Source organism: Genypterus blacodes, unplaced genomic scaffold, assembly GCF_046128005.1.
Source record: "Genypterus blacodes isolate CSIRO-AG114 ecotype Tasmania unplaced genomic scaffold, CSIRO-AGI_Gbla_v1 ptg000163l_1, whole genome shotgun sequence".
Classification (NCBI taxonomy): Eukaryota; Metazoa; Chordata; class Actinopteri; order Ophidiiformes; family Ophidiidae; genus Genypterus; species Genypterus blacodes.
In genome coordinates this window covers 65001-82309 of record NW_027466964.1, presented here as the reverse complement: position 1 = coordinate 82309, position 17309 = coordinate 65001, and the positions used below count along the sequence as shown (strand labels likewise).

At 51.0% G+C, this 17309-nt stretch overlaps 2 protein-coding genes across 2 annotated transcripts in view; both read right to left on the bottom strand.

Moving 5' to 3' along the window:
- The window catches only part of epn1b (epsin 1b), an 84097-nt gene that overhangs the window by 26468 nt on the left and 40320 nt on the right, over window positions 1-17309 (bottom strand). The gene's annotated exons all lie outside the window — the stretch shown is intronic.
- Window positions 1476-10557, bottom strand: shisa7b (shisa family member 7). Its single transcript, XM_076167596.1, has 9 exons — window positions 10151-10557; window positions 9404-9646; window positions 9068-9184; window positions 8752-8891; window positions 7983-8051; window positions 5035-5271; window positions 2469-2850; window positions 1940-2013; window positions 1476-1855 (listed from the first exon to the last, which is right to left on the bottom strand). The coding sequence occupies exons 1-9, from the start codon at window positions 10555-10557 to the stop codon at window positions 1476-1478; spliced, it is 2049 nt and encodes a 682-aa protein (XP_076023711.1).

Here is a 17309-nt window from a genome sequence, read left to right as displayed (position 1 = left end):
CCAGAACCAGAACCAGAACCAGCACCAGGACCAGAACCAGAACCAAGTTTTGATGAAGAAAGACAGAAAACAAAAAAACCTCAAGCAAATGATGATAATTAAGGGGACTTCCAGGTTCAACCCAGACTGGCGCTGTAGCACACTGCGTGCATGAAATCTGGCGCCCCCTGGTGGAGACACAGTAACTCCATAAAGCCACAGAGGACATCTGCACACAAATGAACCTGAAAGCACAAATCAGGTCAGTGAAACCTTTTGAGTGACACATGTGAGGTTATGCTACAAATACATGTTTCATGTTTAGTTTTAGGTTTTGCTGCTAAAGCTTCACACATTGAACCATCTTGGCGGTGAATGTTCCACATTTATTACTGCAGGTCTCCTGAAAGAAAAAGGATGTATTCTATGCGCTGCTGACTGTCAGAATGAAGAACTATGTGGACTGTAGCAGTTTCCCTTCCCAGCTGAAATATTAAAGGGATCAAGTGGATCAACGTGTTTTTGGCACATGAAAGGTGTCAGAATGGAGAATAAGCACATGAAAGTCTAATATGTCCCCTTAATATGCAGCCAGACCCAGGAACCAGGAGGGTCTGAGTTCTGTTCTGTTCCAAAGCGATCACACATGATGGGTCACCACAGGATGTTCTGTAGAAGCTTCTGGAGCTTCTGGAGCTCACTGTACACTCTGAGTTCACCCTCAGGTCCACCTGGACCTTACTCTCTTTTTTTGTAACAGCAATTTGTGAAGAAGTGGGAACTTTTTCTCCCCGATGTGGTCGATGATTTAAAGTCAATCGATCTCAGGCGATGAAGAGGAGGTCAGAGCGCTCACACTCACAAAGCGGCTGCATGAAGGAGAAGACGTTTGTTTCCCACTCATATTCACAAAGTCCTACTGGCCTCAGTCACGTTTCTACTATTATTAAGAAGTTCATTCCATACAAAAGCAAATGTTGAGCACTGTTTTGCTTTAAATACTCCAAACTTTCTTTAAATACAAGGACAAGCAAACCCCTGTGGCTCCGCCCCTTTGCAGACGTCTGTCAGAGCAGCAGCAGATCAGGAGGCCACAGGTCAGTCAGAGTCTCTCTGTCCCGGCCCGGTCCAGGATCCCTCAAACTCATTATTTGTTTGCTCTCTAAGCTTGAGACAAACTTTTATCTTCCTTTTTTTTATATATTAAGTATGGCTGCATATTTTCTTTTTAAATACACAAAGTGACGAGGATAAAATCTACTCGCTATAAGGGTTAATGTTACAGGTACGACTCTTCCTGTCTCACAGGGGCGGGGCTGGGTGGGGGCGGGGCATATGGGCGGGGGCGGGGTCTGCTCGGCCGCTCCCAGTGCCGGGATCAAACCTCAGCTTTCCATCTTCAAGCTTCGATCTTCTTCCCTTTACGGTTTCTTCACCGTCACAAATTCAGCCTTCACCAATGCCCTCATCTTCCTCTTCACCTCCATCTTTCCCTCTCACACTGTCACCTCGTTCTTACTCGCAGTCCTCAGTCCCTGCCCCCCTCCTCCTCCAGGGATGAAGTGGAGCTGCTCAATGGTGTTCTGCCTCTTGGTGGCGAAGGCCATCCTCCTAGCACTGGGGTGGCCTCCAGGCATTCCTCCTCCTCCTCCTCCTCCTCCTCCGTGGCCCCCGTGGGGGTCCCAGCCACCGTGCATGCCCATCCCAGTCATGACGGGGCCTCGGTCGTGGTCTGAGGTCGGGTGGGAGTTCATCTTGATCATGTGGTGGCGATCCATGGACGGCGTGACGCAGATGTTCTGCTGTGACTGGGCCTTCTGGTGGTGACTGAGCCGGCCCATGGTGGGGACCATCCCTGCTCCTCCTCTGTCTCCTCTGTCTCCTCTCTCTCCTCTCTCTCCTCTGTCTCCTCTGTCTCCTCTGTCTCCTCTCTCTCCTCTGTCTCCTCTCTCTCCTCTGTCTCCTCCCATGAGACCGATTGTCAGCAACCGGTCGTCCAGGCGGTCTGGAGAGACCAGGAGCCTCTCGTGGGATCTAGACAGAGAATGTAAACAAGATGATGTAGTAGTGAGCACGGCAGAATACACACACAGTGTAAACACGCATCACATGCAGCACTACACTGTGTTTACTGACACCACATACACACTGAAGGTTTGACCCAGCAGCTCCCTGTCACACCACAGCAAAGAACCGGGTGAGACCAGAGCAGCTGCGTGGTTACGACCTCAAAGCCTGTGTAGCAACGCTGACAACCACAGAGGGACACTCTGACTGAGAGAAGGGTCGTCTTCTATGAGTTTAATTCCTTTCACTTCACTTTGTAAAGCCAACATCTCAATATTTAAATCACTGGAACGTCATTTTAAATTGGATGCAGCTGAATTGGCCTCAGGAAGTCAAACAGGTTGGACTGTAAGGAAAGGATTCTGCTCCTGACACTGATCTGATCTCTTCTTCCTGCTCTGTCTCTTCTTCTTCAGTCTCACCTGCGGAGCGTCTGGGAGTTGGAGCTCCTGCTGGTGCTCATCATGGCTTTGTAGTACTGGTGCTGCTGGTTCTTGGAGAGGCGGGACAGCGTGTTTCCCTCGCCCAGCGCCAGCAGCTGGTCCTGGGAGCGGACGCGGCGCGGCTGCCTGTCGAAGCTGGAGCTGGTGTAGGACGGCTGGGCGGGCAGCGGGTAGGGGTTGGGCGTGGAGGCGGGGATGTGGATGGGCGCCCGGGAGCCGTGGAGGGGCAGCGTGCCCCGGGACCCCAGCGTGTACTCGCCCCCCCAGGGAAGGTGGTGGTGCGAGGAGTGGAAGGAGGGCGGAGCGTTGTTGCTCCTGCGTTTGGAGGAGTAGTAGGAGGTGTACTCATCCATCTCTCTCTCTGTTTGAGAAGAAGAGAAGGACAGAAGGTTGATAAACAGGACAGGAAACAGTGAGGGACTTCCTCTTCCATCAGAGAGAAGAAGAAAGAGAAGCGTACAGGGGGACAGAGTGACAGAGGGGGAGAGGAGACCTGGAGAGCGAGGGAGCACAGGAGACAGCGTGAGGAGGAGGAGGTGACTCATTAACGTCTCTGCCTCCTGCTCCACAGCGTCGGTGCTTTAATCTTCAAAGCTCCTCTACGGAAGCTGCTCCCCAAGAGCCAATTTAGAAGCTGACCTTTACCCAGCCTCCTCTCCTCTTCCTCCCCTGCCTCTCTCTCTCTCTACCCCGCTTCAGTCCTCCTCCAGTGCTGCTTCCTCCTCCTCCTCCTCTTCTTCCTCCTCCCCTTTTGCAATTCCCTTTCTTTTCTTCCCCCCTCACTGTTACTCTCAAGTGCTCCCTTTACCTTGCCTCTGCCTCCCTCTCTCGCTCCCTTTCCCCCCTCCCTCTCTCTCTCTCCTCCCCTCTCTCTGTGTTTCCCCTCTGTGTGCAGACAAAGGCTCCTTTATCATCGTCCTCTCTGCAGTGCATCAAAGGGACCAGGACTCTGACCACAGTCTGCTTTTATTTTGAAGGGACATTTCAATCCCAGTATTTTGATGCAAACAAACCAATAACAAACACAATTTAACAGATTGACTTTCCACTGCTCAACAGAAACAAACATGGAGAACAGAACATGGAGACGTTTCCACGTCTTGAGGCGAAAATACTTTCACACACTCCTGTCCCGCCCACCCTGCGCCCCCTGCTGGTGTGGAGGTATCATTACACCTTACTGCTTCCTGTCCCTACTGCTGGCAGGGGGGCCAAGCCAAGAGGTTTAGTCTTAACGGGGCAGGATGTGACCTGAACCTGAGGAGCGTCCAGCAGGATGTAGAGGAACCACAGATAGAGGTGAGCTCTCTGAACGCACCCCCCCCCCCCCGAGCGCGGACGTCTGCCTTTGACAAACAGACAGTCAAGCTTGACAGGAAGCAGCGTGGTGAGATAAATAAGAGGGAGAGGCTTTTTCATGAATGAGAAGATGAAGTGGAGCGCTGTGACCTCCACACACAGACGCTCTGCTCAACTCTACGCTCTGGATCTGATTGAATTGAAATAATAAAGAGCAGCGCCTGGACTCCACTCTCACCTCATTACAGCTCACACACACACACACACACACACTCCTCCATGCACATGATCCCCATGTAGTAACCATCCATCACTCTGCCTGCTGAGGAACTCCCATCCCCCTGCAGTCTGCAGCAACCAGAGAGAGAGAGAGAGAGAGAGAGAGAGAGAGAGAGAGAGAGAGAGAGTGGTATCCAGCCTCTCTCTCTCTTTCCTGTTGAAGGCTGCAGACCCCTGCAGACCAGCCAGCCAACGCCCCTCCCACTCCCCCCTCTCTCTCTCCACATCTCTCTGGATTTCCCTCCAATCCTTCTTCCTTTCTTTCACTGCCTCTCTCTTCGTTCTCTCTACCCCACTCTCTCTCTCTCTCTCTCTCTCTCTCTCCTGTCACATCTCAATTTGCTTCATTCATGATTTCATTGCCTCCCTTCCTCCAGATCTATCTCCTCTCCCTTTTCCTCTCTTCTCTTCTCTCATTCCTTTCTCCGCCCCTCCCTCCCTCCCTCCCTCCCTATCAGCTGTAGCTTCTCTGATTACGCTGCCACACTCTCCTCTTTAGCTCAATCTCTTCATCTTCTTTCCTTCCTCCCTCCCCCTCTCTCTCCCTCTCCCTTCCTCCCTCCCCCTCTCTCCCTCTCCCTCCCTCCCTTCCCCTCTCTTGTTATCTTCCCCAGCTCCCTCTCTTTACCCCTGTCCTTGACTCTTTCTTTCTTCCTTCCTTCCCCTCTTCCACTGCCCTCAGTATGTTTATCCATATGTTTACACATTCCTGCTGTTTCTTCCTGCAGACTCACAGCAACATTAGCATTCCACCACATTAAGTGGGCGTGTCCACATCCCTACAGGGTTCCATCGCTATAAGACCTTTTCTACCTTAGTTTACCCCAATGCACCCTGGGTAATGTATGAACTTCATGACTCAGGTTGGTTGATGTGTTTAGTCAAACCGGAGGACATGAGGAGGACATGCAGCCGGCCTCAGGTCACATGGTCGCCCTCCTACCCCCCCCCCCCCTCTATCGCTCACCCAGCCTCTTCAGGGAGCTGTAGCGGTTGATCTCCGGTTTCATGGCCACCTCGTAGGACGGCGGCAGCTGGGCCAGGTTGTGGAAGGAGTGGGAGAAGGACGGGTGGCTGCTGTTGTGCCGGGCGCCGCCCACCATGCTGCCGCCGCCACCGCCCACGCCTTTACCGCTCAGAGACCCCGACATCAGGGGGCCCCCGGAGGAGAGCTGGGGGGCGTTGTTCATACGGGGTCCACGCTCTGAAGAGAGAGAGAGAGAGAGAGAGAGATGATGGAGGGAAGGGGAGGGGGAGATGAAAGAGGAAACAAGAGGAAAAGTGATGATGAGATGAAAGAGGAGGAGGAGGAGGAGAGGGAGGGGAAAGAGGAAAAGGAGTAACAGAGGCAGCAGGAGAACAGAAGAGGGGGAGGGAGAACCAGGAGGAGAACAAAGGGATGAAGAACAAAAAATGGAAGAAGGAGAAAAAGAAGAAGAAGGAAGAGAAGAAGAAGAAGAAGGAGAAGAACATACAAGCTGCTTTATGATCGGTAAACAGTGGAAGTGTCTCTCATCTCCATGGTGACCATCTATAAATACAGGGCACTCTTCATCTCTACTGGCTGAGCTCCAACACACACACGTATAGATAAACACACATAAACACACATAAACACGTTCATATAGGTACAAACACGTGAACAGTCAAAGTGCAGAAAGCAGCACAGACGATCAATACACCGATCAGATCAGCAGGTATGGGGGGGTGAGGGGGGGGGGGGCGTGCAACACGTAGATCCCTGCTTACATGAACACACACAGGATGAGCTGACGTGTGCGGTGACAGATTCCGCTTCTTCTTCTTCATGTTTACAGTTTGAGTCAAACCCAGAGTGAAGCTTTGTTCTCACTCTCCCCACACACACACACACACACACACACACACACACAGTGCACCAGGCCAGCGGCTCCATGTTACACACATTCTGACACAAACAGCAGCTGGATCCTGAGGCCGCCGCCCCCCTGCAGGCTCCCAGTCTGACCAGTGGAGGTCACTGCTGCAGCAACAAGGGTCAGACCCTTCTGCTGGCTCCCCGCCCACAGACGCAAACGCTTGTGTCGTAACAACACACGACCGAGCCGGGGCCAATCTGTGCGTCATCCTCCAATACAGACCCAGGGCGAACCAAGAACATGGAAATCTGTCTCCTTTGAATGTGAACGTGTGGTTACGTGTGGTTACTTGTCGGTACTTGTTGTAACGTGTGGTTACGTGTGGTTACGTGCCGTTACTTGTCGTTACACGCTTCATTAACAAACACAGATGGAAGTCTTGCTCCATGTGGGTCATGATCTGGATCAAAGCTGTGATAGAGCAACAGGACAGAGAAGCGAGCGGCCGTGACGTCACTGGAAAAAAACCTCCATTTGCTGTTTCAGACACAATCAATGAGGAGTCTATTCAGGGTGCTAATGGTTTTGGCCGGGATCTTGTTAAGATTACAGCTGGACATATAGCGGTCGTTGACCATTGACAGTAATGGCCAATAATGTATCTGTTAAGAGCCACCAAGGGAACACACACACACACACACACACACACACACACACACACACACACACACGCACACGCACACCCTTCTGTCCCGTGCATGGTACACACACACACACACACCCGGCTGGAGGAAGCTGGCTGGGAGCTCATGTGTGTGCGTGTGTTTGTAATAAGCGCAGCATGGTGTCGTGTGTTTGTGTGTTTGATTAGAGGAAGTCTGATGAGAACAAACTCAAGAGCTGCTTAGACTTTCAATGAAAAGTTAAACTGCAAAAACGACTTTAGAGCTCAGAGCCGACAGCACCGCGACACAAACGCACAAACACGCGGTGCTGAACAGAGCGACTGCAGATCAACGCTTCATGTCAACGTGACTCGTCCTCGTGATGTTTCCTGTCTTGGCTCGATCCACGCCGGCTTAATTGGCACTGAAATAACTTTAGAGGATCCGTGGTAAACGATGCAGATCATCCCAATGACAGACACGTGCGCCTCCATGGTAACATTCACCATGGAAACATCTCCCAGTATCTGGTGGCAGCCGTGGTCAGATGCGTCCAGTCTTAGCGAGCGTTTGTGCTGGCGTCGTTCTGGGTGGGGGGGCGGACTCGTCGCCGTCACCTGGCTCGAGCAGCCGCCGCCGCCAACGCACGCATTACACACGTCACTGCTACACAGAGAGGAAGACGAGGAGGAGGAGGAAGAAGCACATTTGGACATTCAGAAGCAGGCTGGTGCTGGTGAGGGGGGGGGGGGGCGGAGCAGACAGACTGGAGGGCAGCCAGACAACTTTCAGGGTCACACGCTCAGCTAAGGTGTCATTCTGTTTGTGTTCTGTTTAGGGCAACACACATTTAACACGGCATGTGTTACATGACAGCAACATGTATCATCTCCCTCTCAGCTGCTGCTCCTTTAGATCTGATCTCCTCATGTTCAGATGCTTCCTTTCTGCCATTCTGGAAAGCTGAAGTGTGTTACAGGAGTTTCCTCTCCTTTTAGCTCAGGACCGTGATGACCTCATCAGAAGGACTCATTAGAGGACCGCAGACCTCAGGTTTACTACTATGGGGTCGTGTCATGGCTGTGGCGTTCCAGTGACCACAGAATGATGCTGAGTGTAACTGTGTTGTTCTGCTGCAGATGAAGAAGGTCGACCGCAGACACGCCTCTATCTGATAACACTGAAGCCCTGAAACACACTTCAGCTTTTCAGAAGCAGCAGTGAAAGAGAAGAGGAAGATGATGTGGCTGTTAATGGAACAGAAAGGATAAATGTGTGTTGCAGTAACACAGCGCTGACACCGGGGGCACCCAGGACAACAAGCCATCATAGCAACAAGACAGACAGACAGACAGAGTGAGCGAGCGAACACGCAGCTCAGCACGCTGCCGCCTGCTCACCACGAGGCTTACCGATGGTGGCGGCGTGTTTGGGGCTGGAAGCAGAACCCTGCTGGGTAAAATGGTGATGAACGTTCCCAGCTGCAACAGAGCAGAGCCGACACACTGAGGGACAAACCACTCCAGAGACACAGAGAGAGGGAGGGAGAGAGAGGACAGAGAGAGAGAGAGACAGAGAGAGAGACAAAGAGAGCGAGAGAGAGAGAGAGAGACAGAGAGAGAGAGAGAGAGAGAGAGAGAGACAGAGAGAGAGAGAGAGAGACAGAGAGAGAGACAAAGAGAGCGAGAGAGAGAGAGAGAGACAGAGAGAGACAGAGAGAGAGAGAGAGAGAGAGAGAGACAGAGAGAGAGAGAGACAGAGAGAGAAAGAGAGAGACAGAGAGAGAGAGAGACAGGAAGGAGACAGAGCAGAGGGAGACAGAGCAGAGGGAGACAGAGCAGAGGGAGACAGAACAGAGGGACAGCCCCTCCACCATCTTGACTCTTCCTTCATTTTAACCCTTTAGGTCAGATGTGGTAAAGTAAAGTCTGTTAGGGTTAGTGTGTGTTAGTGTTGAGAGCACAAACCCCTCTACACCTCTGTGTGTGCTAGTTTGCCTCTACAAGCATCTTCACTGTGAAGGATCCAGAGTCACTTTGGTGTTCCTGATAAAAAGGATGTATTATATGCAATGCTGACTGCCAGGATGAGGTTTCCTCCCGGGCTTCAGTGGTTAGAATGAGACACAAGCTTCACATGATTGACTTCCTCTCCTGTTGTCATGGATGCGGTGTGACTTACTGCGGTTGTCTTTGCTCTGCAGGACGGGGGTGTAGAGGTTTTTGGACATTCGTCCGTCTGAGGTGGTCAACATGGTGCTGCTGTTCCTGTCGCCCTGCTGCACCGGACTGGACTGATGACGCAAGATATCCACCAGCGACCTGACACGGGCCACGGAGCCACAGAGCCACAGGGCCACGAGGACGACACGGAGACGGGTAAAGAGGGACGGAGAGACAGAGACAGAAGGTCAGTCACCATGGTTACATCTCCATACTGATGTCAGATGTGAGTAAGATGTGCTTGGGAGAGGAAGTGACGGCGTGGTTGCTCTCACCTGGGCATGTTGATCTCCCTGTTGCGTGGCCGGCGAGCCACCTTGCTGAAGGCGATCCGGACGCCCACGGCCACAACCACCGTGAACGAGATCACCCCACCGATCACGTAAGCCGTGCTGCCATGAGAGGAACAAGCATGATGTCATAAAGGTGTAAACACAAAGGGTTTAGAGGAGGAGCACAGGGGGCAGAGGGAGAGACAGGCACAAAGAGTTTCACGAAAAGTTTTTCCGTTTCTAGTCTGACACAGGCTTCTAGATTTGTGCTGACCCATTTCCTGACAGCACCACACACTCTCCCCTGCTGCCAGAACACAAACCAGGCCGGACCCTGACCTGCTGTTGTGCTGCTGGAGCGTCTCAAAGTCCGGGTCGGGCCGGTTTTCTGTGGGCACCGTGGCGGTGACCTGTGGGTCGGCCCACACCGGGGAGATGTAGTTGGTGCAGGACTCCTGATCCAACCGGCTCCTCTGATGCTCACAGCAGAACCGGTAATGGCAAGTACCACAGCAATAGATGTAAGTGTCCTTGGAGCAGTTGAAGGTGTTGTCAAAGTGACCCATGACGTCATAGTATCCCCTGTGGAACACAAAGAGGTCCTTCAGTGATTCAGACTAGAGATCAGGAGCAGGGTTTCACTTGTTTACAATACTCAATCAACTTGATCCAAGCCTTTTCAGGAACACAGTGAGATTTATTTTCAGAGTCATGTGGGTTATCAGATGGACATCTCCATCCTGAGGACAGGCTGAGGAATCTAGGTCACTTTCTTTCAGAAGACAATTTTAGCCGCGTTGATCCAGTTTGTGGTCGTCTTCTCGGCACTTTTAGAAAGAAAGGAAATGATGCTGCACACCTTCAAGGACAGACCCCATTACAGTCTGACACCAGCCACTCAAATCCTGCTACCATGTAGAGTCAGGAAGCAGAGTTCAGGGTCAGGAAACATCGATTCCAGTCGATTCTGGGATGTTTCTCTCCACAGTTTGGTTTTAGTAATTTGTCCCTGTTCTATTCTGAAACTCTGATCCTCTTATGAAGGTATGTTTGAAGGTAAACAACAGAAACAACAGGAAACTGTACCTGCATACGTCCACATCCACTAGACGTCTGGGAGGCGGAGCCACCTGGGCCGCACCGAGCGGAGGTTTCAGGGCGTCGGCCGCTGTCATGTTCCTTGGCAACATGGTCTGAGGGAGAGGCTTTGGAGGCAGCTCAGCAGCTTTGATAGGCAGATCTTCTCCGTCCTCCACCTCCGCCGCCTTTGGCGCCACTTTGGGTCCGGCGGGCAGCGGCGGCGGCAGTGGTGGTTTGTAGCCGGTGAGGAGGAACAAGGTGGTACCGGTTTTAGCAGCGGAGCTACTGCTGCTGGTCAGAGTTCTGACACTGCCACCAGCAGTGGTGATGGTTACCGTAGAAACGGCGAGGCAGGAGAAAAGCAGGAGAGCGGGGGCCATGAAAAATGGCCGACTTGAAATTGAAGGTTTCATATTGTAACAAAGTTCTGGAGCTGTTGTGAGGAAAGAAGCGGCTCCTGATTGGCTGATCAGCGTCTCGTCCAACACCGACTTTGTCTTTGAGTTATAAAAATCTTCTCTGGACAAACAAACAATCGGATCATGAGGTGTTCACACTGCACAGGCACACAGATTCTGTTTGTTCAAGCGACGTTCTGCGTGTTTGGCATTTCAATCTTTTATCTTTATGTAAACAGTTCTGTCTCTACATGAATCCGTCCCTTAAGCAGCTTTTGTAAACATTGAGGTTTATGTCTTTAGATGTGCCTGTGTGACGGCTGTACGTTTAAAACAAGTCAGTCAGTATAAACACAGAGTTATGGGTTTGTTTATGCTAGCAGGTAGCTGTGGTTTGTTGATCGACCAAAACTATGGATTCTTTTATCTTGAAAATAGGCAGTAGCTTTGATTCTTCTGTAAACAAAAGGAGCGTGTGAAAGCTGTAAACTCTGAAAACAAGGACCGGCCAAGAAGCGTGTGTTCTCAGGGCCCGGAGTCTTCTGGGAGTCTCTTCAGACGGCCAGCTTTATGGCACCGACGTCTCAATTCACAAATGTTGTGTGTAAACATTTAGTGCTGCATGTAAACGAGATTTTCTTCACATTGGAGGAGGTTTGACACATACGGAGTGTTCTCACTCTTACTCGCGTTGGCACTTGATTTGTATCTAAAATCAACTGTTGAAGCTTCTGTAAACCACAGTGCTGGCAGTTTGACAGATCTCAGCTTTGTAGAGTAAAAAGCAGAGTGGAGGTCTAAATTTGGCACTAGCTTTGATTTGACACGTTTATTTCTCTTGGATGTTGCGCTGATCCCCAACAAACGCACTCTGGGAACTGATCTGGAAATGAACTTTGGGAGAGAGAATCAACACGGGTGTGGTGGAGATCAGGGAGGAAGATTCTGCTAAACGTCACCACAGAGCGTCAAACCGTACGGACGACACAACCCACGGCTGGAGGACAGAGATTGGTTCGTTTGACGGACACAGCAAGGCATTCGCGTTGGCTAAAAAAGAGTAAAAATGAGCGAGGAACTGGTGAAGAGATCGTAGAAAAGAAAAGAGAAGCGGAAGAGCGCTAAAAAAAAGAGGTGAGCGTCTCTACGTGCGTTGGAAACCCTCGTGTGAGTTTCTCTGCTCTGAGTTTAGTTTGGCCCAACAGAACAGAACGAAGGAGGGCTTGGGCCCGGTTCTAGCAGGGCAGCCAGGTTCTGCCCACAGAACAGACATGAAAATGTCCGGATTCATCCGTCAATACAGAAGAACGCGCTGGACGAGGTCGGGAACTCGATGCTCTCGTCTGACCGTCCGCTCACAGGTTTAGCACAGATGTAGAAAGATGTAGAAAAGTGGCATCGTAGAAAGTTTCTCCTTCACTCAAGTGTGTCTAATGTTGTGTTTCTGTGGTTGGCGTCTTCTTTCTGCACTCTCACTTCTCTGACTTCATCTCCATCATTGTGAGGTGTGTGTACATGTGACAGGTGTCTGTCCGGCTGGTGTTCTGTATGGCTTCGGCTTAGCTTCCTTTACAAACTCTTTCTCTTTCTATGTGGTCAAATACTTGTAGTTGCATGTTAACGAAGAATAAAAGGAAGAATGCAAACCAGGTAGCAGAGGAGCAGATAAAGGGTTCTGTCCTGTGGGTTGTACAGGACAACGTGGAAGAAACAGAAGACGACGAAGAGTCACACAAGCAACTGGAAGAAGAGATACACAAAGTGTCAGAGTGTTTCACAGCGCAGACGGAGACGGAGAAAGAGACGGACGTGTGTGTGTGCAGAGATTAGCAGCAGCAGCGTTAGCGTTAGCGGTGGCCACGTCTTTAGTCAGTGTGACAGCAAGTTAGCATTAGCGCTGCTAGCTGACGGAGCACAGACAAACTATAAAAGATCTATAAGAGGATCGGTTTTTAAAGCCCTTCGGAGCATAAAGCACTGAGGGACAGAAGTCACTCTGTCCTCACGCTAAGAGCAGAAAAGACAGTGAAGACACGGAGGGGGACACCCACGTTTACGCCCCCGTCTTTGTTGGTGTTTTCGCTCTGAAATACGATTTTAATGCAATGAAACTGATCGAGTGTGGTGAGTGGAGTTGTTTCTGCTTCTTCTCTTGACTCAGTCAGTTTGGAACCTGGATTTGGTCTCGATTTTGGACGAAATGGCGGATGGAAGGGGGCCGAGCCTAACACCTGGACCCCGGCATGTAAGGAGCGGAGTGAGAGTAATTAGTGCAGAGCTTCTGCTTTTTAAAGCAGCAGAAAAAAACCCTCAGGTCCCAAAGAGATCCGAGTCCGTTTGTCCTCTCCTGTCTTTGTTTTCGTCTGTCTTTCTTCTTCTTCACTCAGCTTTCAGGTTCACACTGCAAGAGAAGAGAACAAGGTGCATGTTTGAGTGAGGAAAGAATCTGAGCTGCTGAGGGTCGATTGATAAGTTCTGAGCTCCTGATGATGTCTCATTGGCTCATTTGTAAATATTCCACTTCACTCTCTACGTCTCTGGAGGACCTGAGACTCAATCATAGCCCCATGAACGCCTCAATAAGCTTCAGATCCTACGTTACTGAGGGACGTATGGAAGTTATACGAGTATATATAGATATATATGACCCCCCCACACACACACACACACAAACACACACACACAGAACATCAGCTGGCAGAGGAGACGAGAGCAGACGTGACTTTAATAAACACGGAGCAGAGGAAAATGACAGATGCCATATGGACTCATGTGACAGAGAGACACAGGAAAGAGAGGGAGGGGGAGAGAGAGAGAGAGAGGGGGAGGGAGAGACAGAGGGGGAGAGAGAGAGAGACAGAGAGAGAGAGAGAGACAGAGGGGGAGAGAGAGAGAGAGAGAGAGAGAGAGAGAGAGAGAGAGAGAGAGAGAGAGAGAGAGAGAGAGAGAGAGAGAGACCACAGATAACCTTAACCTTTAACCAAGTCTATTCAGGGAGGAAACCATAAAAGCCTTCAAAGCACACACACACACACACACACACACACACACACACAAACACACACACACACACACACACACACACACACAATTCAACTCCGAACAGACCAAACCTCTTTTTATGATCTCACTTCTTCCTCCTCTCTCGTTAGTTTAGGCTCGTTTGATAAATGACCTGAGTGTCAATCATCCCCAGACTACAACAACGTCATCAATGACATCATCACCGCCACGTCGCTTCTTATCTACGTTAACACAAACACACTTGCATCTTCATCTTCAGGCATCATCACAACCACCTGTCTGTCCAACCACATGGACGCTCTCTGCCTGTCGCTCTGCCTGTTTTCCTGTCTGTCCGCCTGTATCCCTGCTCTTCGTCCTAACAGGCCGTGTGTTGGCACAGCGGTGGCCCCTACACACACACACCCTCTCTCTCTCTTCATCCCTCCCTCCCTGTGTGTGTGTGGGCAGAGATGTCTCTCTCTCAGAATAGCACTGCAGCACAGAGCAGCACAGAGCAGCACAGAGCAGCACAGAGAGCAGCATGGAGGACAGGAAACAGAAGACGTCCCCATGTCTCTGTAACACAAACGCCTTCGCTCGCCTTCGTATGGACGCAGCTGCCTGCTGCCATCTGATGATGCTGTTTGTGTCTCCTCCTCCTCCTCCTCCTCCTCCTCTTCACCTCTGGTTCTCTTCATCTCCAGCCCCCCCCCCCCAATCAGTGAGGCATGCTGGGTAGCAGCAGCAGCGTTGCTCTGTATTGTAATGCGGGCTGAGGCGAGGCTGGCACAGCTGTGACCTCTGTGGTAAAGGTCAGCGCTGTGCCCTTGGTGGTCACATGTGTGATCAGCTGCTCCATTAAGGCCGCCGGTGTTTCAGATGATAACCAAGCCTGATTGATCTGCTGCTTCCATTTACACATTTAGGCTCCATACTCAAACCTCTAATGCTTTAATGTGCACAAACACATTGATCCTGTCTGCAGCACCGCTGTGCACACTGAGGCCACATCCATACGCCTCTGGACACTTCACAAAGTGTGAACATGATCTCTGTTTACTCTCTTGTTTTCAGAGCGTATTAGAGGGGGGAGTGAGTGTGTGTGTGTGTGTGCTGCTCCCAGGCCTCATTACACACAGACACACACTCTGTGTCCTCTGACGCCATGACGACGCCTTTGTCCTCCCAGCGGGACAGGGCTGTCCAAACAGCTGCAGGTGAGCTGAACTGGAGGCTCCACATCGGCCAAATGTGTGTGTGTGTGTGTGTGTGTGTGTGTGTGTGTGTGTGTGTGTGTGTGTGTGTGTGTGTGTGTGTGTGTTTGTTTATGTGTGTGACTGTGTGTGTGTGTGTGACTGTGTGACTGTATGACTGTGTGTGTGTGTGTGTGTGTGTGTGTGTGTGTGTGTGTGTGTGTGTGTCTTTGTGTGTGTGTGTGTGTGTGTGTGTGTGTGTCAGCGTTTTTGCGCGTGTGTGTGTGTCAGCATTTGTGCGCGCGTGTGTGTGTGTGTGTGTGTCTGTGTGTGTGTGTGTGTACTGCTGTCACAGATTGACCCCTGAGCAGAGGTCACATGTGAGGGTCAGAGCTGCAGAGGGTTTCTGATGACAGATCAATCAGTTTGATCGTCTTATTGATTAGGTTCTCCTGCAGTAGGAGTGAGATCTGTGGACCTGCAGCTTCACGTGTGAGAGTGTAAAGAGTTAAATAAGGTTCAGGTCCTGCGTCACAGAAGTGTGAAGTGAAGTGGGTCAGCGTTTCCCTCCCTGGAGTCTGGGAGTCCCGGGTTCCTGCGGAGGTTTCTGGGCCGTCGCCTTCACAGACAAATGAGGGAACGTTTCAGTCCTAAACGTGCGACTCTACGGGACCATCTGAGTGAAAACCATCCTTCATGGAGAGCTGCTGGGGGCTGCACTCAGGATGAATCAGCGCTGGTGTTACTGAGCGATATGTAAATATTGTTATTGATGACATCATGCGTCTCCTCAGCATATGCCTGAGGCGACAGCGACAGACTCTATTGTAAGAAGCCTCTGCTCCGTTAGCCTCAGCCCCGCCGCCGCCGCCGCCGCTCAGTGAAGACGCTCACAACGTTTCTCCTCATAAGATTATGGACCGCAGGATTAGTCAAACTGATGTAGGCGATAATTATTCGGTTTCTATGGGAACAGGTGGTGTAATCACTGGAGTGACAGCTTCAGAAGGCGTTAACCCGACATATTGTTGAGTCGTCACGTTCGGGCAGCAGCGAGACGTCGGCCCATCTGCTGAAGGTGGTGAGGAAGAGGAGCCTCCCGGAGCCACGCCTCCCCGGCAGCCAAAGGGGGAGGCCCTCACCGTTCTCAGGGCGGCAAACGCACGCCGCCCCGTGCCCGGGCGCCGTGACTCCACGCTCAGAGTGGCTTTGCTGAGGCGGCGACACTGACAGGCTGAGTCGACAAACATTGGTTTGCAACAATGGACTCTGCCAAGTGTGTTTGTGGGAAAGAGGCCGGCTGCTCTGAGCTGTGAGGAGAACAGAGAGGCTGAGATTCAATCAGCAGAGACAAACACTCACATCATGTTTGGATCCAATAAACTGAGCTCACACCTGCTGGGGCACACGGCCACAAGTATGTGGACACGCGTGTGTCCACATAGTGTGATCAATACAGGTGTGAGGCTTTAGCTCACACTCTCACTCCTCCTTCACACAACAACACTGTGTTTTATTAACCCCGTCCACCAAATCTGAACGATGCTAAATCACGCTGTGGCGCCGTGAGCTCGGACCCTCGTGTGGCGCTCAGGAGCTAACCAGCGTGTGTCACATCAGCTACAGCCAATGAGAGCGCAGACACAGGGGCGCTGCTTCCTCCCGGTCCATCACATTTGGACACATTTGTCACAGTTCAGTGGGACAGAGAGGAGGAAGTCCATCTGTTTGATTGACAGGGATTATTCTTCACAACCACAGTGAAACTAAAACAACAGAGCTCCTGGCTCCAGCTTCTCTCCCAGACGATGATGAAGACGTCTCTCAGCAACAGGACGCTCTGTGATGTTTGCTGAAGGTCGCTGAGATGATGTCATTCCCTCCTTCATTCATCCCCCAGCGATGACGCAAACGCCTGAGCCTCCCTGAGACGCCACTTAATGCCCCCGCCAAGGCCGCCGCTGTGCGTCTGCAGCCTGTTTCCTGCTCGTTCAGTGAAGGGAGCAGAGAGCCGGACCGCCCGTCACATCAATCACTCACATCAAGCCACGCCTCCTTCGCCGCAGCGGGGAACCAACGACGACGACGGCCGGGAAATAAAAGCAATGTAAAGGAAACGTGGAGCGGTGACATCATCACTCTGTGACGTCGTGGTTCTTTGTCTGCTTCCCCTTCTGTTACTACATTCACTCAGTTTCCCACAATGCCTTCTGATCCTGCCTGACCTTTAACCTTCTATTGCAAATCAAACGTACCTGACAGAGAATCTGGAGCTTCATACTCACACATCAAAGTATTACAAAGCAACATAACAACACGCACACACACACACACACACACACACACACACACACACACACACACACACACACACACACACCATATGTCTATGTTCCTCTAACCTGAAGGATTCTGTCGTTTCCATTTCACATCTTTATAAACTGAATCTTGAAATTGAACCTTCAAAATCCTGACAACAAACATTTGAACTTTTTATATTTTATATTTTTTTTTACGTCTTTGAGGAAAATTACGTTTTTATGAACTCAATTATAAATACGAGACTTT